General features: G+C 43.2%; 1 protein-coding gene across 1 annotated transcript in view; it reads right to left on the bottom strand.

Annotated features, from left to right (window-relative positions):
- Nucleotides 1-26,163, bottom strand: part of DNER (delta/notch like EGF repeat containing) — a 377,854-nt gene that overhangs the window by 213,563 nt on the left and 138,128 nt on the right. Inside the window, exons 2-4 of the mRNA XM_043445991.1 lie at nucleotides 10,211-10,510; nucleotides 7,938-8,032; nucleotides 5,049-5,215 (exon numbers count right to left, since the gene is read on the bottom strand). Coding sequence (XP_043301926.1) covers nucleotides 5,049-5,215; nucleotides 7,938-8,032; nucleotides 10,211-10,510 — 562 coding nt within the window. The remainder of the gene's footprint in view (nucleotides 1-5,048; nucleotides 5,216-7,937; nucleotides 8,033-10,210; nucleotides 10,511-26,163) is intronic.

Here is a 26,163-nt window from a genome sequence, read left to right as displayed (position 1 = left end):
TAGTTTCTTCCGTAGTTAGTTAGTTAGTTAGTTAGTACCCATCCACAGATGGACAGTGTCCTGAACAAAGAACAAAGTGTCCTTTAACAGGCAGGCAGAAGGGCAGGGTTCTCTGAGGCAGGTCATTATGTATGATTATAATAACAAAAACAACAGAAAGCAACTCAAAGAAAATTCCAACATGGAGTCAGAATTGGCTTTTCCCTGCAACAAATCTATTAGCTATAATCCTAAAAAAGTGATCCCAGCTCCTAAAAGGACAGCACTATTCCTTCCTTTGTAAAGTTCAAATGGATCGAAAGTTATAAGAGCAGGATTTTTTGTAAATTATAAATAACATACCATTGGTCTAGATAAAACAGAAATGCATTTCCTTTTAAAATATAAATTAGAGATAAAAATATACTAAAAACTGTAAGAATGAGTGGTCCAAATGTGGTAAAAGTAATGAAAAAAGTTGTAGGTAATGAGCAAGAAAAGATAATGAGGAAAGTGAAAAAAAGCAAATATAAGCAGCTAGACCACTGAAAAGAAAAGAAAGAGCAGAGAGAGGATGAGCTGGAGGGAAAGAAAAATAAACTCAAGGAAGAAAAAAGAAATAAAATATCAGATCGAGGAGGCAACAAATACAAACCATAAAAGAAAAAAGTAAGAGGGGAAAAAGCAGGGTTTCTCTGAGCAAATGGGTCGATAAGAAGCATCAGTAAAGCACACATGCCCTGCTGGCTTTTCTGATCAGAAAGAGAAATAACTATGAGGATATTCTAGAGTCATCTGTGTGTCTGTAGGAATTTGTAAGAGTTCACAGAGATTTGAGATTTGGGAGTCCATGTGGAGTAGAACTTCAGCTGGCTGTTTTTCTCCTGTACAGATCCAAGTGAGGAGAGTTTAAATGAGGTTTTCTTTCTTTCTTTCTTGTTGGCCAAGCTTCACAGCTTGTGCAATTTTAGTTCCCGGACCAAGGATCAAACCCCAAGCCCATCACAGTGACAGCGTGGAGTCCTAACCACTGAACCACCAGGGAATTCTCTAACAGACAGATCTGGCCATCTGAGGAGCAGAGAGGATGGGAGGATGGGAGAGGATCAGGTGGGGAAGGTAGTAGGTGGCTGGAGCAGAGGTCCATTGAGTGTATGTTACTTGCTCAGTCATGTCCGACTCTTTGCAACCCGTGGACTCTAGCCCGCCAGGTTCCTCTGTCCATGGGATTTTCCAGGCAAGAATACTGGAGTGGGTTGCCATTTCCGCTTCCAGGGGATCTTCCCCATCCAGGAATCAAACTTGGGTCTCCTGCATTGGCAGGCAGATTCTTTACCATCCAAACCACCAGGGAAGCCCCCAATGAGTATAATTGGGGGAAAACATGCTTAAGGACAGGTGACAAGAGGAAATAAAAGCTTAGAGAAGGAGTCCAATGGGGCTTTCACCCTCAGGAAATGGAGACCTCCAACAGCATTCCAACCCAGAGAGATCATCCATCTCTCCTGAGATCATCCATCAAGGCAATGTCTGTAAGCAACAGCAAGTAATACAAAACCGAAGAAAGACCTTACATCAGACAGGCAAGCCACAACTGCATTTCATGGAAATGCACCCAGAACAATGCATCTTTCCTACTTGGTAATCCAGAGTGCTGGGTGAATGAATCCTCACAGAGCTAAGAGTACCTCGGATGCCTCCCGGGAAGCAGAAGATGCTAAACAAAGTCAATTTAGTTCTTTAGCCCACGTGCTGTGTTAGTCATGTCCGACTCTTTGTGACCCCATGGACTGTAACGCCAGGCTCCTCTGTCCATGGGATTCTCCAGGCAAGAATACTGGAGCAGGTGGCCATTCCTATTCTCATTCCCAAAGCAGGTATCGAACCCGGGTCTCCTGTACTGCTGGCAAGCTTTATAGTCTGAGTCACCAGAGATGCCCCTTTAGCCCAAAAACATTGCCTAGAGCAAATAAGATATTTGGAAAAGACACATTTAGGGAAAACAGAAGGGATAATTAAGAAGAAGGTGGAAGAGCTGAAGTTGGGTGGACCACACAGGAGCAAAGGGGCAGGTACGCTGAGGCCCAGAGGGAAGAGCTCCCCGTTGTGTTGCAGTGTTAAGTCACCTCTTTCTTTCCAGAAAACAGTATAAATATTCATAAGGTCATGGTAATGGAGGAGAACTGGAAGAAATTAAAAGGAGTAGCACTGAAAAGGTCAGAGATAAATACATTCTCATCATTGGCATGTGTAGAATGTGAGGCTCTCAGTGACCAACTTTAGAAAAGAACATCTATGGAAAGCTGGTAATAGCAACCAAGTTTGTCTCTCAAAGACACAAAAGGGGCTCCTCTGCTATGTCGCAGAGAAATATTAAAACGCGTTGGAACCTCAGTTATGGACAGGAATCTACCGGGAGTGAGGGAAAGAAGGCGGTTCCGGAGACGGCCTCGTTTCTTTCTAGGAAGAAGCAGCAGAGACTAAACACAGCACCACAGCCCTGCAACTGGCCTCTCCCTTCCACGGGCAAGTTCTCCTCCACCGGCAGTGGCATCTCTTCATTCATCCCTCGAATGAATGCCATTGTATCCTTCAATATAGTTTTTTGGTTATAAGCTAAAATGTATTCATACCTACAGAGTCTAGTATTGTTAAAAAAAATAGTAATTATTATAAGAAATCGCTTTTTAAAAAATTAAACCCTCAAAAAGAAAGTTAATAACATGTCAATGTAGAAAGCAGAAGGCTTCCACAATGATTACAAAAGCCAAATCTTGTTTCTTTAAGACAAAAAGAATTTGTAAAAGAAGTAGCCGGCGATGTGTAGGTGTCACCAAATTCTCATTGAGGAAGCCGATGTTTTCTCCCAAAAGGAGCTTGTGAAACAAGACTGCTACCTTTAGAAAGAGTAACACTAAAAGCCACACAAAATAGGAAGCTCTAGTTAGGAAATTTAAAAAGATATCAGATCACAAATTTTCAAAATGGAAAATAATGATTTGGAGAAATAAAGGATCAAAATCATGGTCTCCTCATCATAATCTATATAAGTTGTGAGAAAAAATTCCTTACTTGAGTTATCAATATGTTAAATTAATTTTTTGGAAATTTCTCCTCTAAGGAAGATTTCAACCAAAGGCATGTTTTTCTGTGAAATTTTCTGTTAGCAAATGGAAGACAAATTATGCTGGAGTTCATAAAATTCCTTGTATCTCAAAAGAATAAATTAATATTAACATTAGAAAATCTTTCTCTATTAATATTTATCCCTACTCCCAATATCAGTCTAAATCACAGTTATGTTACAACCCAAAATGTAAGATAACATTTCAAGTGTATATATTTTGGCAAAATTAATGATATTTTACAGAGTAGTAACAACTCATACATTTTCTTGAAAGAGCTCCATGTCATAGAACAGGCTAATCTACTAAAACAAAAAACAAAAAAAAACCTTACAAGCTTAATATAAAATAAAATTGAAACTACACATCAAAATATACAAACCATTTCCTCTTAAATACATTGCTACAACAGACATGGACCCAAATAATAGTTACTTGCATCAGGGAGTAAAATTGAGATTTGACTGTTGACAACACTTCATTACATACTTTCATATAATCTACTATCCATCTTAATAGCCAAAAATGGGTCCAAAGTTGACTACTGTGCCTCTTTCACCAGCATGTACACTCCCAAACTGATTTCTTTTTTACCTTCTCTCCATCCAATAAAATCCCTGCCCCTACCCCAGTTAGATTTCCAAAGATTAGGAAATGACCTTATCATCAGAGAAGGATCCAACACAAAATAACGCTACAAATTATATGAGTTGAGCATTTTATTTTCCCAGTTTATCTTCATTATATTTGCATCAAACACATCTCTTGGAGAATGCATCTTAATGCTTCTATTTAGTTTAGCAAAATATTTAGTGTACCTCCGAAAACAATAGTGAAATTAACCAAAATCATCCCTAACATTTGTAATTTATACTTTCACACCCATTTTCATTAAACCTTTTCAACACCCCTGCGAGACAGGTGCTGCCTCTGCCCTCTGGCCCCCCCATCCTCCAGGCGAGGATTGCTGGAGTTTGCGGCTGGACAGGACAGGGTACCAAGAACAGGATGTAGCAGCCACGTGGGTGCGCTGGACTGGGATGGGAAGTCTAAACTTGAGCTTGTGTCTTTGAGTGGCAGTTGTAGGATGGCACATGTCTGAATAAAGTCAGGATGCTATTGGCATGCTAAGGGGCTGGACCTCAAGTCCCATCCCTGGGATGAAGACAACTGGCAGGACACAGTCAGAAGGCTAAGCCAGGGGAAGTCTTGTGGGAACTGCCCAAGTGTAGCCCTTGAAGGGGCAGGAGGTAAGAGGGGTAGAGGGGGTCAAGAAGAATTACACTTTCTGAAGGCCATTTCTCCTCCAGGACAGAGGAATCTAAAATCGGCTAGTTGGACAAGTGGCAGTTTAGAGAAGGTTAAATGACAGATTTAACCATGTTCAAGAAAATGTGAAAATTCAGAAGTGACCCACGGAGGAAGGTGGTGTAGGTAAGAGGGACCCCCAAAGAAACTTGGGATTCCTCCGAGTTATTCTGAGTCAGAGGCTCAGATGCAGTCAAGTGCTTGCTCAGGCCCTGAGCCCCCGGCTCTGGGTCAGGCCAATATCAAGTGACAACCAAGCTTCCTCTGAGACACTGACATTCAATGCCTCAAGTTGCCCACAATTCCAGGAGAAAGAAGGCTGAAGAGTCAAAAACAAAGCCGAGACTCAGAGCATTGAACGCCAATGACCACACACCAAGGATGCTCTGGTCAGTGTTGGGATACAGTCTCCAGATTCCAGAGCCCACAGTTTTCCCATTTTGAGCCACAATGGAAATTACATCTCAGAAGCCAATTTTGATTATATGTGAAACCTCACCTAAAATGGAGGAAATTATGCTGAGGGCTGGAATTCAGATTATCTGGGCAAAATTCCCTACACACTGTCTCTAACACACCAAACTGAGATGGAGTTGAAGCCCACGCAGTTTTAGATACAAGATATCCACAACTCACCGATGAAGTGATTCTGCCCCAAGGCAAGCATCTCCTCCAAGAGAACAAGGCCCCCAGGAGCCTGCAGGAGGGTCACACTCCGTCCATCGATGAGGGAGCACTGCTGAAATCCCGTGGCAGTGACCTTCCACAGCAAAATCAGCGAGGCAGTGGAGTCTTGCCGAATTCTGAAAACGAGAACAACGTCAATGGAAACTCCCTTTCAGAAAAATTCATCTTAGAATCAGGCCATCAGGTTAAAATTAAAATTAAAGATGATGCATACCCCCATAAAAGTATCAAGAAATGGATGACATGATCTTCTAAACAGGCGCCTGCTTTATGTGGACTCATGACGATCAACTTCCATGCTGTTAGAAACACCCATCTCCCACTTGATCAAAAATATACCACAGAATCACTAATAGGTAACTCTAGGTCATAATTTTCATCAGTAATAAAAGGGTCTGTTGAGTTTAGAGACAACTTCTTCCATGCATGTGTGTTAGTCACTCGCTCATGTCCGACTCTTTGTGACCCCATGGACTACATCCCACCAGGCTGCTCTATTCATGGAATTCTCCAGACAAGAATACCAGAGGGTGTAGCCATTCGCTTCTCCAGGGGATCTTCCCGACCCAGGAATTGAACTCTGCATTGCAGGCGGATTCTTTACCATCTGGACCACCAGGGAAGCCCAACTTCTTCCATATCCACACGATGAAGAGTTCTGCGAGAATTTATTATACATGTGTAACACATCCCCAAATCACCTGTGTTTGCTGCTAAAATAAGTGAAAGTGTGTCACCTCCCATGCTTCAGGCCGCCCCTGGTTTTTCCTTGTTTTCAGGATAAAATCCAAAGAATGAGATGCCCTAACAGACAAAACCACCCGGCCTCCATGCCTTCAGTCTCGGATCGTGCAGCTCCACCCTTGCCATCCACGCAGTGGCCACAAGGAGCTACTGTGTCTTCCCCCAGGACGTCCTATCCCGGCTCCCAGCCATTGCCCCCACCCCACTGGGAACCTGTCACTCTTCAAGGCCTACCCCACTAGCATCCCTCCTCCAGGACCTTCCCCTCTCTTCCCAGCACTGCTAGCTGCCGCTCCCTCCTCTGTGCTGCTGGGGAAGCAGGTCACAGTGCACAGAGCACAGATCCCTCCTCACCCAGAGCAGAGCTCCTGGCTTGCAGCAGGGGTCTCAATAAAGGGTCAATAAGCGATCAGATTCACGAATAAATGAAAGCATTAAGGGGCTAGCAACCCTCCCACGTGAATCCAGCACCCAGAGATCGTTCTTCACTTCCATCTTACTCAGCTTGGGTCACTGCTATTTCTAACTCTGCAGCCTCAGGGTCTTGGGAATTTCAGATTTGTTGTGGCGGCAGTGGCGGGTGGAGAGGAAGGCAGCATTTAAAAGCACAGATCAGAAGTTTTCCGAAAGGCTTATGCAAGTAAAGCAACATGACCCAGACAAGGAAGAACTGGGGCATGGTTTCATAAACATAAAGGAAACCAATGATTTCCCCGAAACCAGCTCTGGACGGTGGGGTTTCCGTCTTCAGTAGGAGCAACAGAACACTTAGGACAGGGGTCCCCCTACTGGTAGAACTCGGAGCTGCTCCCAGGCCTCACCCTCCTCCCTGCCAGCCGTCTTCCCTGTGTCCATCCTGGCTCTTCCCCACCAGGTGACTTCAAGGTGGGGGCAGGGGATACACGGGTAATGGAACAAAGCCCCTCGCCCAAACATTTTTGAGACTCCTTTGTTTAGAAGGCAAGGTGTAAAAAATGACCCTGCGTGGTCCAAGTGAAGAGTGCCCACTGCCCTCTTAAAACGGAGTCACTGCAGTATCCTGGTTAACCTGGGCCAGGTCCTCCCCCTCCCAAAGTCCCACCCTCTCTTCTAACGTCCTTGAGACTAGACAGCAAGTGCCTATTTGGGTACATGAGGGGTAGCTTCCCTGGGAGCTCAGCTGGTAAAGAATCCACCTGCAATGTAGGAGGCCCAGGTTCGATTCCTGATTTGGGAAGATCCCCTGGAGAAAGGGAAAGGCTACCCACTCCAGTATTCTTGGGTTTCCCTGGTGGCTCAGACGGTAAAGAATTTGCCTGCAAAAAAAAAAAAAAAAAGAATTTGCCTGCAATGTGGGAGACCTGGGTTCGATCCCTGGGTTGGAAGATCCCCTGGAGGAGGGCATGGCAATCCACTCCAGTGTTCTTACCTGGAGAATCCCCATGGACAGAGAAGCCTGGTAGGCTACAGTCCATGGGGCCGCAGAGAGTCAGACATGGCTGAGCGACTAAGCACAGCCCAGGGTGGGGAGCTGTCAGACAGGTCAGGGGTGCTCCATGCAGCCTCCACCCCCGCTCCCCAGCAATGCCCAGCACCTGGTACCCCCACAGGTACTGTCAACACCACTTCCCTTTGCCTCCTCCTCACCCCCTGCAGTGACAACAAGCAGTATGTAATTTGAAGGAGCATAAATTTAAAACACAACAAAACACGCATCTCACCTGCTTGTTTTTAAAGAGATAATGGCAATGCTTGGATGTTAAATGTGGGGTAAATCATGCATATGAATTTCACCCATGGTCCATTAAAATCTAAAGAAGCCAAAGAATCTGGGAAGCAAAAGTCATTGAAGAAGCAAAGGGTCTGGCTCTAGACCTTAGCTAAGGCTCCTGGGTTTCTTATCTCCCACCTAACTCATCCCACCCAGCATCCCTGGAGTCTCCTCTGAAATCGGCTCTGAAATCTAGATCCTAAGGGACACAGGCCTCATCTACACATGGAGTTCCATTCCTGGTTCCCACTGGGCTGACCCATTACAGGCCAGTTATGTGAACAGACACCACCCAGGCAGCCAGAGAATCAATGGTAACCACGTTCCACTGGGAGTTTTCTTACTTGACCGAGGTGTTCTGTGGGACTTCAAAGGATACCAGACGGCCCCCTGCAGAGCTGTTGGCACTGGCATTCCCACAGGCAATGTCTGGAACCACCTGGAGGGGAAATAAAAAGCACCACAAAAAAGACAGATTATTAGGGTTAATCATGGGGCAAGACCATATATTAGAAAGCAAAACCCCACAGGCCGCCTCCACTCCATTCTTTGGATGATGCTGGGGATCGTGACTGGAGAAGCCAAGTGAAATCTTACAAACGCTAACCACAGTGAAAGCTTTGCCATCTGAGCTTGTGAAACACAAAAGCTTTGCTGAGAGCAGTCTGCAAATTCCCAGGATGACTACACTGCTAATAGGATGTTACAGGGAAGGGCGGGAGATTGGCCCCCTTCTCTCTTTCAGCCTGCAAGCAATCACGGGCCGCTGCTTTCTGCTCAGTCTGGGGGATAATGAGGGACTAAATGCTTAGAGAACAAGGAGATGGCCTTAGAGGAGTAGCTTCCACATCGTGGGTAGAAATCCGAAAGACTAAAAGAACAAGCCTTCCAGAGAGCCATAGACAGGACGTGTCTGGTCCAAATGACCCTGCTCGGTTCACAGGTGGATGTGGGAGAACATGCTGAGGCCAGGTAGCTGGGAGCTGCCCTTTTCCGTCCCCTGTGGACCAGACCTTCATTTTTAAGTGACGTGTTCCGGAAAGCATTATCCTGACGTGCATTTAAGAAAAGGAGCTTGAGGGGGGAATTGTGCTCATCAGGAAGCATATTGCTAATACTTGAGCTGTGTCCAGTGACGGGCTTCTGACCCGTTCATTCATTTATTCCTCATGCTGTGATCTGTGCTCATCCCCCGAGAGTTGGAATAAAAGGGTATTAAAAGCATTTGTCATCACTGAATTAACAGAGGACAATACAGAAATGCTCAGCACTTTCACCCCACTCCCAGCATGCACAACTTATTGTCCAGAAATATAATCACATGTTCCTCTGGTACCTGTAACTTGCTTATTGAATGGCCTAAGAGATAACAGCATGACAGGAAGGTGAGGCATTTCTTTTTTACATTTACCAACCGCAGGAGAGCATGGTTGGCGGGGGAGATTTTAATGGTTGGCTGGGGAGAAATTTTCTTTAAGGGACAGTTCCTTGATAAACATAGGACCAAACCTAGTTCACATTCAAGAAGTGAGTCATTCAGCAAAGAGGTATTAAAGTCCTAACTTCAAAGCCTCGATTGTAAGTTTGAAATCAGAACAAGTTCACAGTTTTTTAGGCAGCATAAAAATACTGCCCTTCAGCCTGAATGGGCCTTCAAAAATTGGTGGCAATGAAAAAAAGTGGGTCAATTGGTTAGAATTACCTAGGAACATAAAACAAGAAATGCTACCTTACTTTTTTATAACCATAATCAAAATTTCTGGACATATTCATTGGCTCTAAAAATGCTATACAAAGATCTATGTGGGCTTTTTTTTCAGGTAAGCTAAAAGCCTGTCATAACATACAACCACAGGTCTATCTTGATAAGGAATACTATATGGAATGGAATTTCACTTTATTGATGTTAACTCAAACCCACGATTTCCGTTTGTCCAACTTCAATTCTTCTAGCTAGCAAACTTATATTTTATGTCAACTTTTAAAGGTCTGCTGGAAAATCCTCAGCGTGAGACTTCAGATGGGCTTGAAGGTACAATAAGCCAAACCCAGACCAGAGAAGACTCAACGAACAGAATCTGCTGTTGCCAAAATGAATTAAATTTGGAAATTTCATTCTTAAATGCACTGCCAAAATATTTTAAAAATCAATAATACGTTTTTTTCTAAATCCCACTGAAGTGCTGCAAGTTACCAACAATAGAATCTAAACAATGACAAACTAAAACTGAAGCATAAAATTCCATGGAGGAAAATTAGGTCAGTAATTGAGGGTCTATAATATGTTCATTGATAATACTCTTCATTGAGCTGCCTGTCCCAAATCTAAGATTATCTCACATATGTGGATATCATTTCAGAAAATAATTTCATTCGTTTTGTTCCTTGTTATCTCTTCTTATGCTCATAAAACAATCATAATTGGCATGTCTTATTTACACAACCAAGAGAGAGAGATTTCCTACACAGAAAGGCAGACAGGAAAAAAAAGTATGGCATCTTTTGTTCAATGTATAACTTAAAGGCTTTTGATTTTTACTGCTGATATTAGAACCACTGGAATGATTTTAACCGTACTGGTTTCTTACATAAAAACATGTGCACTTAATGTTCTCACCTCCACTTGATCCCATTTCATTTCTACAACTTTCTGGCCCGTTTTCGGCTGCCAGGTCGGCATGGTGATGGTTGCCTGAGAGCGCGGCAGCAGTATCTCGGGCTCCTGGGTGGCGGGGACAGGCTGAAGCTGCCTGGGTGCCGTGGACTCGGTCCAGCCAGAGGCGGGGACGCTGGAAAGTGCCTGTTCACAGTTTGGACCTTCGTAGCCTTCATTGCAAATGCAGACGTAGCCATCGCTGCCGCCGAGGCTGCAGTTGCCATGGTGACACGGGTTGCTGGCACAAGGATCCGCAACAAGCTGAAAGGAAACCATAAATGGGTCAATTATTCCCTCATAAGGAATGTGGTGCCTTTGCTGGGAAATGAGTTCTGTGACTCAGAGCCGCTGCTCGAAAACAAATGTTATTCCTGTGCAATATACATTTTTAACTATTTGTGCTGTTGAGGGGGGGGGGGGGCATCTCCCAAGGTCACCCCAACACTAACCCTTCCACAGATAACAGATGTCTAACAAAGAAGTATGTAGTTAGTGAAAAAGAACCTTCCCTAATCCAAGGCCCTAAGTAAAGTTGATTTCAGGAACACTTATTTAGAGAAATTTTCTAAGGCGAAAATAGTTAAAACGGAGACTCATTGGGAATATACTAACTTCGATCTTTTTAGCAGCGGGTCAACGGATACAGGAATCTAAATTGAAATCTCCTTTCACATCCTGAACCATTGTAAGGTCTCCTTACAGAAATGACTGCCCAGTTTATCGCCTCTACAGATGCACTTACCTATGTCTTCCAATTTCCTACCTGATGAACAATTCTTTTTTAAGGTGATATTTAATTAAAGGCTTCCAAACTGATCAGCTGGCATGACAACTGCAGATTAGAAGGAAGCATGGTGGTGACTTCTATTAAGCAGAGTTTGATGAAAGTTTCTAACCTCATTATTTGAAAGGGTGATTAAGGAGATATGTGACCCAGCTGGAAATGGAAGATAAAAATTTAACTGCATATCTTTAAATTATGTTCCTGTTCTAAGGAAAGTGTTTATCCCTGAGTTCCTTGCTGACCTTTGACTTGGATTTGTTATTACTTAGAGATGCTACAAAAACAATATGAAATGAAACAACGTAATAGTGCTTCTCTCCAGACAGCCCAAAGGTTGAGGCATGTTCACTGAGCTAATTCAATTATTATTTGCTTCTATGATAACAGAAAATTAGACTTCTATCTGATGTACCCCTGGCTTCTCAGGGCTGATAATAGAATAGAACTGAGTGATAAGAGACTACAAAAAAACGGACCTTCAATTTCTCCTGCTGAAATGAGTTCATACTTTAACACACATGGATAGAATTCTGCCTGGAAAAACAGCTACTCACTCTGCTAATTACCCTTGTCACACAATTTCCAGCAAACTCCTTTAGGAAGATTAAGGGATTTTGGACTGAATAAAACAGTTCCCAAAATACCACACTGTTAAATCTGTGCTCTCACTCGGAAAAAGCTTCACAGAATCTCAGATGAAAGTAGACAGGTGGGTATCTGAAGAAAATATTTAAAGTGTAAATAATTTAACATATTTACAATCTTTATCAACTCAAAGTAAAATTCAGACTCCTTCCAGGGAAGACAAAGCCCTCCCTAATCTGGCTCTCCCCTCCACACTATCTTCCTCCTTTACACTCAACCCCTTCACCTTCTTTCTCCCCTTGGATTATGGCATTCCCACCCCAGGGCCTTTGCATCTGCTGGGCCCGCACCTGAAATGCTTTTCTCTCAGACTTTGCATGGTTCTTTGCTTCAGTTTGCAAAGAGTCGGATACGACTTAGCAACTGAACAATGGCAACTACCCTCTTTCACAAAGTTCTCTGCTCAACTGTTACCTCCTCCAAGAAGCCTTCCCTCACTGGAAAATCTAAAGTAATCCCTTTTTTTTTTCTCCCACAGTGCCTGGACATATCTGCTGTGTTCCCAGCTCTGTTCCCAGCATGTTGACAAAAACAGATAATGTGGTGGGGTTTCCTTTTAAAAAGCATTGAAAAGATAAAAGCAGACAGATGACTTGGTTTCTGAAAAGCAATGGGTGATAAGGAACAGACTGAATTGCTCCTTTAGTCCTGATATGTGCCTGTGCTTTGGATTTATTTTTAGGAAGGCTTCCTGGAGTGGGTATCATCTCAAGAAGGAGGAGGAATTTAATTCGCTGGGATAAAGGAGGCATGTAAACCAGGTTTCTGACACCAACTCTTAAAGCAAGGTCAGAGGTTGACTTACTCACAAATTAAAACTTTTAACACATGCCTAAAAAAACAGAAATACATTTAAATCATTTTAAAAATTGTAGAGATCACTACAAAGAAATTGGTTCTGGAAGTGCAAATCTCCATGGTGCAGCTTAGGGAATGACATCACTAAGGCGAAGACCACCTGTTTGATGGTCAGAGAGGCCCCAGGGCTTCTGTCCATCATCACAGCCCACTGCTGGAGACCACCAGTCCCCAGAGACTGTTTAGGTGGGTCACTGCTTACAGCCGTCCCGTTATGGGCAGTGTGAGAGTGGGTGCTGGGGGGGAGAGCTGGGTGGGAAGGGCAGGCCCCCAGTTCACCAGGCCCAGGAGGCAGCTCCACCAGGTGAGGGAATAAAGAGCTGAAAGAAAAACATGCTGAGGATAAACAATACCATCTAAGGGCTGCTGTCTGGACCTCATAGATGAGAGGAAAGCAAGAATAGCATATGGGATTCAGTAAGGAATGACTTATGTAGAAGGCTTGAATATTCACTGGAAGGACTGATGCTGAAGTTGAAGCTCCAATACTTTGCCACCTGATGTGAAGAGCCAACTCACTGGAAAAGACCCTGGTGCTGGGAAAGATTGAAGGCAGGAGGAGAAGGAGGTGACAGAGGATGAGATGGCTGGATAGCATCACCGACTCGATGGACATGAGTTTGAGCAAACTCCAGGAGACACTGAAGGACAGGGAAGCCTGGTGTGCTGCAGTCCATGGAGTCACAAAGAGTGGGACACAGCCTAGTGAGCGAACAATAGTAACAACAATGTGGAAGGCCAGGAGAAACGCTCTTAGTAAAGATAAGAGGACAGAAGCTGAAACTTAAACTATTAATTGTATAGATTTCTAAAGAGATTCAAAACAGTGACTCCTGTGATCATGCACACATGTACACATATGCACTGAATACAAAGCAGAGTGTTAATTGCACTGGGAGGTCACTGATCCCTTCTTTAAAATAATTGTGTCATGTTTATGCTACTTCTTGGGCTTTCTGCTAGTGGCTTCAATAACAATGCCAACTACCTGCTGTTCTATCTTCTAACACTTCAGACCAGTTTCACTTTAAAAAGTCGATTGCCTAACAACAAATACAAGATAAAGTGCAATCATTAACCTTTAAGCAAAATCTTAACATCATGAATATTTACTGTAAGTCCTGTTTTTCTGTACATAGCTTGTTCAGTGTTTTTTTGGTTTTAGTTTGTTATGTGTATTTTATCTCACTGGGAAAAAGTCCTATTATAGATGTCACTACTGCCCTTGAATCCATTACATTTGAACCATAAGCAGAAAATAACCAAACTGCCAAGACATCATAATTAACAGACCTGACTTTGGGAATACTCAAAATTTAACAGGTGATAGATTCTGGCTTCTAATGATGGGGAAAAAGGATAAAGACGTTGTCATGTCAGCAGAAAGAGTAAAGAGAAAGCTCATGGGCTAATGGTTTTCTGCTTACAGTAACCAACCAGCTCGTGTGTTAAATACTGTATGTTCTTTTCATCTGATTAATTCATCTCTTTAAGCCAATTTTTTTTCACATCATGGAACTAATCTAACACTATTGACATTTTATTTTCAACTTTTCACCTATGTCAGATAAGTTATGCTACAGTCAAGAGCACTGCTGGGGTGTGGACAGCGTAAGGTGGAGGCCAGGCCAGAGAGAAGGTGCCTGGCAGCCCCGGGTGATGTGAAGGCAGTCTCATGTGACACTTCAGCAGTGACCTGTTTTCTTTCCTTAAATTGTCAGCTGCCCATATTTTTGGCAATTCCAGTGGCCTCTGCAGCTTACAAACAGAAGAATGAAAGATCAAACTTAAAACAGGTATAAAAAAGGCCCACTTACAGAATCATTAAATACAAGAACATCAAAGCTACTAGAGTCACTGCAAAGTGCCGCATATGAACCTCTTCATCTGTATTACTTAGTGATAGGGGCGGGGGGGAGGGGTGCCTGGGAGTCACATAACCACCTCACCGGTAATCCTTCCATACTAGTTTAGACACTAAAGTGCCTAAAGATACGAAACTAAACTAAAGCTTAGTTTGGTGGGCCTCCTTCCTACTTCTGTGCTTTTACAGAAAACTCAGTGCATTGGTCAGTAATTCAAGTGATGTTTATCCAGCCTCTCTGATGTGCATGCCTAGAAGAGAGGTCAAGAGGATGAAGAAAGCCTAGTTCCAGCCTCCAAAGAACTCAGTCCAACATAAGGGTCAGACAAGTGAATGGAGACATGCCTTGAGCCATGTAATTTCAACTAATGACCCGCGTGTGTGCATGTCAACCATTATGATCATGTGTTTTATTGAGTTAAAGTTGCTAAAATTGACAGTTCTAGTGAGGTGGATGAACCTAGAGCCTGTTATACAGAGTGAAGTAAGTCTGAAAGAGAAAAACAAATACTGCATATCAACGCATATATATGGAATCTAGAAAAAATGGTACTGATGAACCTAAAAATGGGAAGAAATAGAGACGCAGACATAGAGAACAGACCTATGAACACAGCATGGGCAGGAGAGGGTGGGACAAACGGAGAGAGTAGCATTGAAATATACACATCACCATGTGTAAACTAGATAACTAATGAGAAGTTGCTGCATAACACAGGGGCTCAGCCTGGTGCTCTGCGACAACCTAGAGCAGGGATGGGGTAGGAGGTAGGTGGGAGGTTCAAGAGGGAGGGAGCATATTTATTTTAAAAAAAAGAAGAAAATATTAAAAAAAAAAATAAAGACATAATTTTGTTTTAAAAGTTCCTAAGACTGAAAGAGAGAATGGGCTTGATAATTGCAAGTCTGAAATGAGCCATTCTCTTAGATGGCCATGGCAGCTCTCACAAAAGACACAGCAGAAATGACTGTTCCAGTGAAAAACGGAGCCAGCTAAGCACCCAGCGTCCTGGCAATGACCCTGGTGTATAGGTGGCCAAGCGGTTTAGGCAAGTCCCTTGCCTACTCTGGGCACACATTCCTCCAGCGTCCCGGGTCTGGGGTGGGACATGTCAAGATCTGTTCCAGCTGCTCTCAGAGGGTCCAGAGGAGCACAGAGCGCCCTGGGGTCACCTCCCTCCCTCATTTATGCCCACACTCAGTTGGCAGAGTCATCCGGGCCATGGAAAGGGCGTTTGAGGAGGAGAACCTACAAACGCTGATGGAACACACGACATGGCCCAGGCAGCTGAGGCAGGTCACCTGGGTGGACGGGGGACACGGCAGCCTCAGTGCACTTAGATAGGAGGGTAGGCACAGACCGGAAAGAACTGAGAGGGAGTTTCCATAAGTAAAATGGGCCAGTTTTTATCATTTGAGCAGCAGAGTCAATTAAGGAACTTTTAATACAGATTTTGATACAGATGTTAGTTCTATTGGAAGGAGAGATGCCTTAATAAGTAAGAAGCAAAAACAAAAGCCTTAAAACAGGATTTTTCAACTTGTACACTAGTGGCTCTTCGGGCTGGGTAATTCCTTGCTGTGGAGGCTGCCCTGTTTATTGTAGGATATTGGACAGCATCTCTCATCTCTACTTACTAGATGCCAGTAAGACCCTCCCGTCAACAATGACAGCTATGAACACCAAAAATATCTCCAGACATTGCCACTGTCTTCTGGGGGAAAACCACCTCCAGTTGAGAACCACTGTCTTAAAGGAACAGAGTGAAGCATTTCATTCCATCATTAACTTTGAACATTCATGAGATTCCATACATGAAATCAAAAGGCAACAATATGGGAAAATATGTACAACCTACTACATAGGACTAAGCCCTTTATAATACAAATTCCTAGAAAACAATTAGAGAGAATATACCTCAGTAAAAAGGACAAAGAAATAAACAATATTCAGAATGATTTCCAAAGAATCATGCCATTTTTACATTATTTTTAAACATAAAACACAATATTATGTGTTTGTTTATTGGTAGGTGGCTCAGTGGTAAAGAATCTGCCTGCCGATGCAGGAGACACAGGTTTAATCCCTGGGTCAGGAAGATCCCCTGAGAAGGAAATGGCAACCCACTCCAGTATTCTTGCCTGGAAAATCCCATGGACAGAGGAGCCTGGTGGTCTATATGTATAGTTCATGGGGTTGCAAAAGAGTCAGACATGACTTAGCCATTAAACAACAACAACAACTCTTTGTTTAAGTACAAAAACAAACTTTTAAAAGTAGAAGGGACCATTGTTTTGGGAATTTGAGCAGCAGAATCCACTAAGGGATGTTATAAAATACAGATTCCCCTGCCCCAGTCTGTGAATGAAACACTGAGGACAAGGCCTAGAAACCTTTATCTTTCAGCACTCCCCAGATGATTCTGGAGCACTAGTCCAAAAACCAAAATTCAGAATTTGTCTGTGTAAACCAGGGGATGGCAAATTACAACCACAGGCTGGAGCCAGTTTGTTTCTGTAAATAAAGTTTTATTGGAACACGGCCACAGCCATCTGTTCATGTTTTACTGCTTTTGCACAACATCGGCAGAATCTGGCCCACAAAGTCTATACAATATTTATTATCTGGGCCTGGAGTCTGCCAATCCTTGACCCAGAAAAGATGAATCTGAGGATTTACAAAAAGAAGAAAACAGATAGGTAGGCTCCTCTAGGAAGACTTCAGAGAAGAAGACAAGCTTGAATAGGGCCATGATAAAGTTGCTAGCAATTCCATCTAATTGTTCCTCCACACCCAACTCCTTTTACCTGAGTGGCATGCACTATGAGATTCAATCACCGAGGGACCTTTCACAATACAGCTTAAGGTAGAGAAGGAATCAGATGGTCTTTTTTTTCCCTTTACCTTTTATTTTATACTGGAGGATAGCTGATTAATAGGGCTTCCCTGGAAGCTCAGTGGTGAAGAATCCGCCTGCCAGTGCAGGAGACTTGGGTTCAGTCCCTGGGTCGGGAAGATCCCCTGGGGAAGGAAATGGCATCCCACTCCAATATTCTTCCCTAGGAAAACCCGTAGACAGAGGAGCCTGGCGGGCTCAGTCCATGGGGTCATAAAAGAGTCAGACATGACTTAACGACTAAACAACAACAAAAATAACCGATTAACAGTGTTGTTAAAATTTCAGGTGGACAGCAAAAGGACTCAGCCATACAAACAGGTACACACTGCTACACCCAGGTGTCCTTTCAGTTCTTCATATCATGTTTCTCCACCCAAAATAGAAATGGCACTGGTTAGAAATGTCATCTTCATGCTGAAAGACAAACGAACATTGTTGGGGTCCAACTGTCATAGTATTTTTGTCCTAAAAATGAATTTTTCCCACTTTCTTCAATAAAGATCTCAACTATATTCCAACACCAACTGCTTACCCACTAGGAGTAAAAATGTGTGGAAAAAAAAAAAAAACCATTATAATGCTTATGCCAGTAGTAGTCTTGGCCAAGAAATGCATCCCATGAATTTTTTTTTCCCAGATCCAAATAACAAAAATGCTCATTCACTTTAATGAAAGTGAAAGTGAAGTCGCTCAGTCTTGTCCGACTCTTTGCAACCCCGTGGACTGTAGCCCACCAGGCTCCTCTGTCCATGGGATTTCCCCAACAAGAACACTGGAGTGGGTTTCCATTTCCTTCTTGAGGAGATCTTCCTGATCCAGGGATCGAACCTGAGTCTCCTGCATTGGCAGGTGGGTTCTTTACCCGTGAGCCACCTGGGAAGCCCATATCTCTTAGTGAAATACACTAAGGAAACAATTCCCACATGTTCTGATATTGCTTTACTTCTGTATTAGTAACTTTAAATTACTTGAAAAATTATTCCTGGGCAGCCCATTTCTCCCCCCAATTCAGAGTCACTTTCTTAAAATCAGCCTGTCCTGGTTTTTGCATGCAGGTTGAGTCACATCTGTAAGTAAGCTGAAAGGAAATTACAAGCAGAATTCAGACTTTTGATATGAAACAAGTCCATTAAAAATAAACCACTACCTATCTAATTACTTTCCAACTTTTCTACGGAATCTCTTTAAAACCTGATACTTTGGGGAGTTACCTTGAAATTGCACTCCCCTTGCTGTAGTCCAGGTAACACACACAGTCAATACTCATACTGATGAATCTTTAATTCCTGTTCCTTGCAGATATATCAAAATTAAATAACTATTCTTCAAAAACTTGGCAAACCCTTTGTCGCTTGGTGTCCATATTCAACTACATTCTAAAGGATAACATTCGGCTGTGTTTACTGCCAAAGGCACGCCAGCTCAGTAAAATGCTTCTTGTCTTTTTTTTCTTTTAACCATTTGGAGATCATTTTCTTGAATCAGAAACTCAGAGAACAATTCCAGCACATATATTCTTGTTTCCTCTCTCATCAGAGACACTCAGACATCCAAGCAAACTCTTTTGACAAAACAACAATGTCACGAATACAGGAACTATGTCAACTTTTACCTCCTTGCCTATTCACAAAAAGGAGCCTGCAGCAAAATGGGAATTAAATAGCCTATGACGATCATATAATCATCTGAACCAGTGCGGGAAAAGCATTTTATTAAATTCAACATTCATTTACAGTGAAGACAGTTATAAAACTAGGAATAGAGGAAAACTTCTTTATTCTGATAAAGAGTATCTATTAATATAAAAAAAACTCTTCAGAATATAATAGTTATCAGTGAAATGTTGTAAAGTTTCTCTCTGAAATTGAGACCAAAAGAAGGAATCTGCTTTCACCACTTACACTGAACAGCACATTCAAAGTCCTAGCCAGTGCAAGGAAGCAAGAGTAAAAAGAAGTTATAAAGACTGAATAGGAACAAAAGTGTCATGATGCACAGACTATGTGATTATGCATGCTGGTAAGTTATTAGAATATGGAACTTCATCAGGTTTGCTAGATACAAGGTCAACATTAAAAAAAAAATTAAAAAAAGAACAATTGCATCTCCATGTATCAGAAACAGAAAAAAATAAAATCTTCTTAAAAGTGTGGTCTACAATATTTTTTAAATCCCTAGGAATAAATCAAGCTGAAGAAGTACATGGGCCTCAACAGAAAGCTATAAGATAGTGAAGTACTATTTAGAGAAATTAAAGACAGTATATATAAATGGAGAATCTAGTTAGGGACCAGAATACTCATTTTCACAAAGATTTCAATTTTCCCCAGTGACCTACAGATTCAATGCAAGTCACAACGGTGTTTCTTTGTTCTTCTGTAAAACGTCCCTAAATAGCCCAGACAGCCCTAAATAAGAACAATGGAGGAGGGGTTGCTCTCCCTCCTCAGAAACTTTAACGCTATAGTAATTAGGACAATAGAACAGAGAATCAAGAAACAGAATAACCATATGAACACTTCATTACTGGACTAGAATAGTGTGATACATACAGCCTTTTCAATAAATTGATAACCATATGAGGGAAAAAATCAAGCTTAGCTCCCCCATCACAACAGATAAAAAGATAAATTGCAAGTGATCTGAAACTAATATAGATTAATTATACTTCAATTTAAAATTTTTCTAACTTAAAAAGTTTCTAAAATATTTCTAAATAAGTTACATTAATTAATTAAATACATGCAGGCTTCCCTGGTGGCTCAGATGGTGAAGAATCTGCCTGCAAGGTAGGAGACCTAGGTTTGATCCATGGGTTAGGGAGATTCCCTGGAGAAGGAAATGGAAATCCACTCCAGTATTCTTGCCTGGAGAATCCCATGGACAGAAGAGCCTGGCAGGCTACAGCCCATGGGGTTACAAAGAGTCAGACAGGACTGAACAACTCACACATACACACAAATACATGCAACTGGATAGATGACAGGTAGGTAGATAGAGGATTGTAATCTAAACATACGCATGAAATATGCAGACAGTGCGCTATGAAAAACCAAGAATAGGGCAGTGAACTCACTAAGGGACTCTAGGAAGTCTTCCCATGTGAAGTGTCAAGGGTCAAAGAGGAGCTACCCAAGGAAAGAAGAACAAAAATGGTGCTTCCTGCCAGAAAGAACAAGTACAAAGTCCCTGAGGTGGTAAATGGGTGGGGTAAGGGAAGAACTACAGATGGTTCTATATAACTGGAGAACATACCACCGGTCTGCCAAGGAGTTTTAAAAGCAGGTTTTGCTCAAAAGGATGATGACCATTGGTAGCATCTGGACTTTGGATCTGAAGGCAAATCGATCATGAATTTTAAGCAGGGATAGGAGAGATGAAGTATTTTAGAAAAATCCCTCTAGCAAGAATGGGATGATGTATTCGAGGAGGTCAACCTGGAGACACAAGGATGTATCACCAGCCAGTTGAGAAGGGATGTGAGTCATGTCTAGGGCTGGGTCAGCATAGTTGGAAACGTGAAAGCGAGCTGGAGAATCCGTAGGGTTGGAGGCTAAGCGATTGGGTGTGACAGGTGAGAGAGGAAAGGGGCTGTGTGGGGGAACTCCTGGGATTCTGACCTGGACAAGCAGGTAAAGGGTAGGGTCACTCATTGAAATACAGGCTTCAGAAAGAAGAACAAGTTTACAAAGGAGCAGGGAACCATGGTTTTTGGTTTGGGGAAGAAAGATATTTGGGTGAGTAAAATACATTGAATAGGGGTGTCCTAAAGAGATTGTCAGTAAGATCTGAGGCTCATGGGGAAGGGATGAGTTTGTGTTCCCAATTACCAGTATATTGGGGAGGGGAACAGAGGAACCTTGCATACACACACAATCATTGAGGGGGAGCCTCAGAGAGGTTGGGAAGGGTCCGCTGAAGGAGACAGGAAACCGTGAGCACAGAGAAGAAAAAAAGAGGTTACAAGCAAAAGAGTTCAAATTTGTTGAGGGCCCAGGCTGCCCAGATAGAGCTAATGATAAAGAACCTACCTGCCAATGTAGAAGATATAAGAGATGCAGGTTCAAGCTTCAGTATTCTTGCCTGGAGAATCCCATGGACAGAAGAGCCTGGCAAGCTACAGTCCATAGGGTCACAAAGAGTCAGACATGACTGAAGCGACTTAGCACACACGCATATATGCAGATCCCATCCTCATTTTATCCAAGGAGCTAAGTCTCAGAACGGTTAAGCAGCTGGTCCAAAGTCACACATAGTAGGTGTCAGAGCCGAGATTTGAACCCAAGACCAAGCAACTCCAAATTGTAACTCTTTCCCACATACCCTGGAGAAGGGAAAGGCTACCCACTCCAGTATTCTGGCCTGGGGAATTCCATGGACTGTAGAGTCCATGCGTTCGCAAAGAGTCAGAGACGACTGAGCGACTTTCACTTTCCCATATTCCAGAGCCTCTTAGTTTATCTCATCAAGTCAGTGAGTGAGTTTGAGAAGGAGATTATGGCTGATGACCAGAGGCCACGAGGGGAGGGTAACATGATTACTGGACAGTGGAACCTGGATTTGACACTGGCCACGTGACAAAGGCAGTTTGGGCAGCTCAAGGGGTCAGAGGCCACCTTCCAGTGAGTCAGGAAGAGGCATGAAGACACTCAGGACACCGTGGGAGTGAGGGGATCTGGCTCCAGTCAGCTGTGAAGGGCTTCAGGTTAAACAGACCCCAAACCCAGCTCATCGGACCTTAGAAAGAATATGAACTGAGCCCACCCAGCTTAAAGAGAGAAGACGCTTGTCCAGAGGCCCAGGTTCATGGTTCTCTTCAACATTCAATTCTGCACACATAAAATGTGAGACACCTGAAGGCATGCCCAGGAGTGTGGAACCCATAGGATTCCGCAACCCATCCAGGCAGGGTGAAGAACAATGATATGTCCGATTTTCACTGGCATTTATTCTGACAAACAGCCCCTAAGAAAACTTCTAAGAATGTGTCTGCTGGATGAACCACAAGCTGACCAAGTTTCTGGAATGCACAGAAGAGCAAAGTCTAAACCCCAAGAATACAAACAAATGGAGCTGTCCTACCCAGATAAATTCAGAGACAGCATAGCATGTGACGTGCCCACAGCAGAGAACCAAGGTGAGGGGCCTCAAGGATGTAACCTAGACAGGTCACACTGGCAGTGAGAGAGGATATGGGCGAAGGTGACTTTTATCCTGAGAGGAACTAGTTCATTAAAGTCAGGGATGGAACTGTCCACAAGTGTGTGGGACTACACCTTTCTGGTTGACATTTCCCACCCATCAAATGAAAGAAGCATATTTCGTTTACGGCCCCTTTTTAAACTGTCATAAGAAATAGCTTTGCCACCTGCCAACTCTGTAACCAGTGTCACAACCTGAGACACACACCCTCAGTGTTTCCCGAGATGGACAGGTAACTGCCCTCGGCAGGAGACCCTAGTAAACACCATCCTGAGCAGTGTCAGCTGAGCCCCTCATTTTTTTTTTGTTTTGCCTTTCCTAACTTTTTTATTAAAGTGAGCTGATTTACAACATTGTATGAGTTTTAGGAACTGCACTCATATTTCGAGAATTTCCTGCACCCAGCATTCATGAAACGGTTGGATGGCATCACTGACATGATGTTTGAGTAAGCTCCGAGAATTGGTGATGGACAGGGAAGCCTGGAGTGCTGCAGTCCATGGGGTCGCAAAGAGTCAGACAGAACCAAGCAACTGAACTGAACTGAGCATTCCCCTTCCTGAAAGACCCTAGAAGCTGCTGGCAAAGATGATGGCACCAGCCTGCCTTTGCCCAAAAGTAAACTCAGTGTTCCTTCTTGACTCTACTCTTCTATGATGGAGCAGCACAAGGATTCTGTGGAGATGCTCCAGCCACATAGCAGCCATGCAGAAGCCACAGGGAAGTTAGCAAGAGCCCAAATACAGCAGCCTCCGTTATTCCAATGGGTTTGGTTGCCATCCTGAAAATCTTGGAAAGACAAATGACATGTATTATACCAGACTGGGGACTCGAGTCAATCTCCCTCTTTCAAAAGAGCCTTCCAGTGCCCTAAACCATCCAACCTTTTGGTCCAACCACACCCCAGTCATTAAAGGCCTATTTAGAGGTGAAAAAAAAAGATCCTTTTACATTTGTTGGGGGCCCCAAAGTAGTCTCCAAATATTAATGTGCTGATTTCTTTATTATTTAAATTAGGTGTAAATGACAAATGACACTTCTGTGGGGTAGCAGGGAGCTGCAAAACCAGGCACATGCTGGGTATTCCCTAAATATCTATTGAAACAGAGAGGACCTTGCTTTCATTTGGACCATTCTTCATGCACAGTCTTTTCCATCCAGGGGTATCCCGTATCTGCCAGGCTTGAGAGCCCAGGATCCTTGAGAAAACTTGGGGGAGAACTTATTCCTGTTGTGAAGCCAGGGTCACCCTGGCTCTCGCTCTAAGCTCTAAAGTGCTCTGTATGCTTGTCTGCCTGCCCGGCCTGTGTACTACCCTGACGTGTACTTTTGTCTCTGCAGGCACAAAAATTCGCTCTGCTCTGTTTTCAGTTTTTCTAAACTTAAGTGGAAATAGCTGCTCTGATTTTAATAGCCATCTGCTCCAGAGATGAAGACAAGGGTCAGTGGACCTAAGGATAAATCTCAAGTCTGTTGTCCAACTTCATTCACCTGGAGGTAAGCCTTAGGTGGCGCTAGTGATAAAGAACACGTCTGCCAATGCAGAAGACATAAAAGACTCAGGTTCAATTCCTGGATAGGGAAGATGCCATGGAGGAGGAAACGGTAACCCACTCCAGTATTCTTGCCTGGAGAATCTCATGAATAGAGGAGCCTGGCGGGCTACAGCCCACGGGGTCGCAAAGAGTGGGACATGACTGAAGCGACTTAACACATGCACAAAAGCTTTCTAGAATGAGCAGCCTTCATACAGAGATCTTCACTAAGAAAGAAAGCTGGGAAGAAAAAAAAGATGAAATTCAAGCCACCAGCAGCAAGGCCTAGATTGTTGTTCAGCCGCTATGTTGTGTCTGACTCTTTGTGACCCCACAGACTGCAGCATACCAAGCTCCCCGGTCCTCTACTATCTCCCAGAGTTTGCTAAAATCCATGTCCACTGAGACAGTGATGTTATCTAACCATCTCATCCTCTGCCATCCCTTTCTCCTTTTGTCTTCAACCTTTCCCAGCATCAGAGTCTTCCAAAGAGTTGGCTCTTCACAAAGACAGTCAAAGTGTTGGAACTTCAGCATCAGTCCTTCCAATGATTCAGGGTTGATTTCCTTTAGGATTGATTGGTTTGATTCCCTTCCAGTCCAAGGGACATCCCTAGATATCCATTAGCAATTGTTTTTAAATCCACAAAAGCCAAATACCCCCAAAGAGCATGCATGCTCAGATTAGTCATCTTAGGACATGGTTGGAAAGAAGCTCTCTGATTGGCTAACATCTGGTAACAGGCCAACTGTTTTTCCATGAGGAAGCTGAGAGGGTCTTAAACATGAAAGACAAAAGAAAGCTAATAAAGGGATAGAACAAGGGTTAGAGTAAATGAGTGAACGAATCCATGGAAGCCCTGTCAACCAAAAAAAACCATGAGTTGGGACGCCCAGAGAAGAGGAAAGTGACGAAGAGAGACCGGAGTGTCTGCAACCTGGGAGTTAGGGTAGGAGGGGTGGTGGTGGTTTATTCACTAAGTCGTGTCCGACTCTTGTGACGCTATGGACTGTAGCCTGCCAGGCTCCTCTGTCCATGGGATTCTCCAGGCCAGAATACTGGAGTGGCTTGCCATTTCCTTCTCCAGAGGATCTTCCCAACCCAGGAATCGAACCCGGGTCTCCTGCATTGCAGGCAGATTCTTTACTGACTGAGCTATGAGGGCAGGAGGGAGGACAAGGGTAGAAAGCCACCACCACCTTAACTGTGCAGCCCTGTGAACACGGGACTGTTTTACCCGGAAACAGAAGAGAGAACGTTCAAAGTGCATTTCAGGGCATTGTCTTTAAGATACAGGGCAGTTTTCTCAATCATGACAAGACAAACCTTAAATCAGTAGAGAGCTAACACCTGGATAGTTATGTCTACAGAAGCAATGTGACAGGCGTGTTGTAGTTTCAAAGACACTCAATTCATACAAATGATCTCTTTAAAAACACAAATACTTAGCATTTCCTATTAAGTTATGAAATTAGAAGGGTAGAAAAACCAAACTGGAAAAATGGTCAGTAGGCATAACCATGAGAATTAAGGGTTTTTCAGCAAACTCATTTTTGAGCACAGAGCATCTTCTGAACGGTCTTAGCATGTTGATGAAATCAATCACATTTAATAATGCTTTCCAAGTTGGACCATGTGAATTAAGTTACTGCATAAAGATTATAGACACCGTGATTTTTCCAGCATATGTAATACAGGCACACAGAAAATAAAAGCTTAACTGATGGAATTTTCATTACTCAGGACTTTTATTATATCAGATTAAACTGATGGGCAGCCCCTTCTTTGGCTAAAAACATTTAACAATTTTAGATAATATAGAAAATAGTTTATTTAATTCAAGAGTGAACTTTAAAAGGAGGCAGGGGAGAAGGGGAACCCTCAAGTTTCAGAAATGATAAGAGAAGAGGACTCGAAACCAGAGCCATTAGCCATTCATTGACCACAGGGGTTATGGACCTAGAATAAGACCTAGGGACTGGGGAGTTGAATTCTAGAAATCACATAGGGATGGAAATGTGGCCATGAGCCCAGGAGACATAGTGGAGCTATACCTGAGTCCATACGTGAAGCCTCTTAGGGTCATCCTGCCCGCTTAAAAAAAGGCTAGTGATCTGGAGATCCC

This window comes from Cervus canadensis, chromosome 24 (genome assembly GCF_019320065.1).
Source record: "Cervus canadensis isolate Bull #8, Minnesota chromosome 24, ASM1932006v1, whole genome shotgun sequence".
In the NCBI taxonomy this organism is placed as follows: Eukaryota; Metazoa; Chordata; class Mammalia; order Artiodactyla; family Cervidae; genus Cervus; species Cervus canadensis.
Note: the sequence above shows the minus strand (reverse complement) of the source record. Positions and strands in the feature narration are given on the sequence as shown.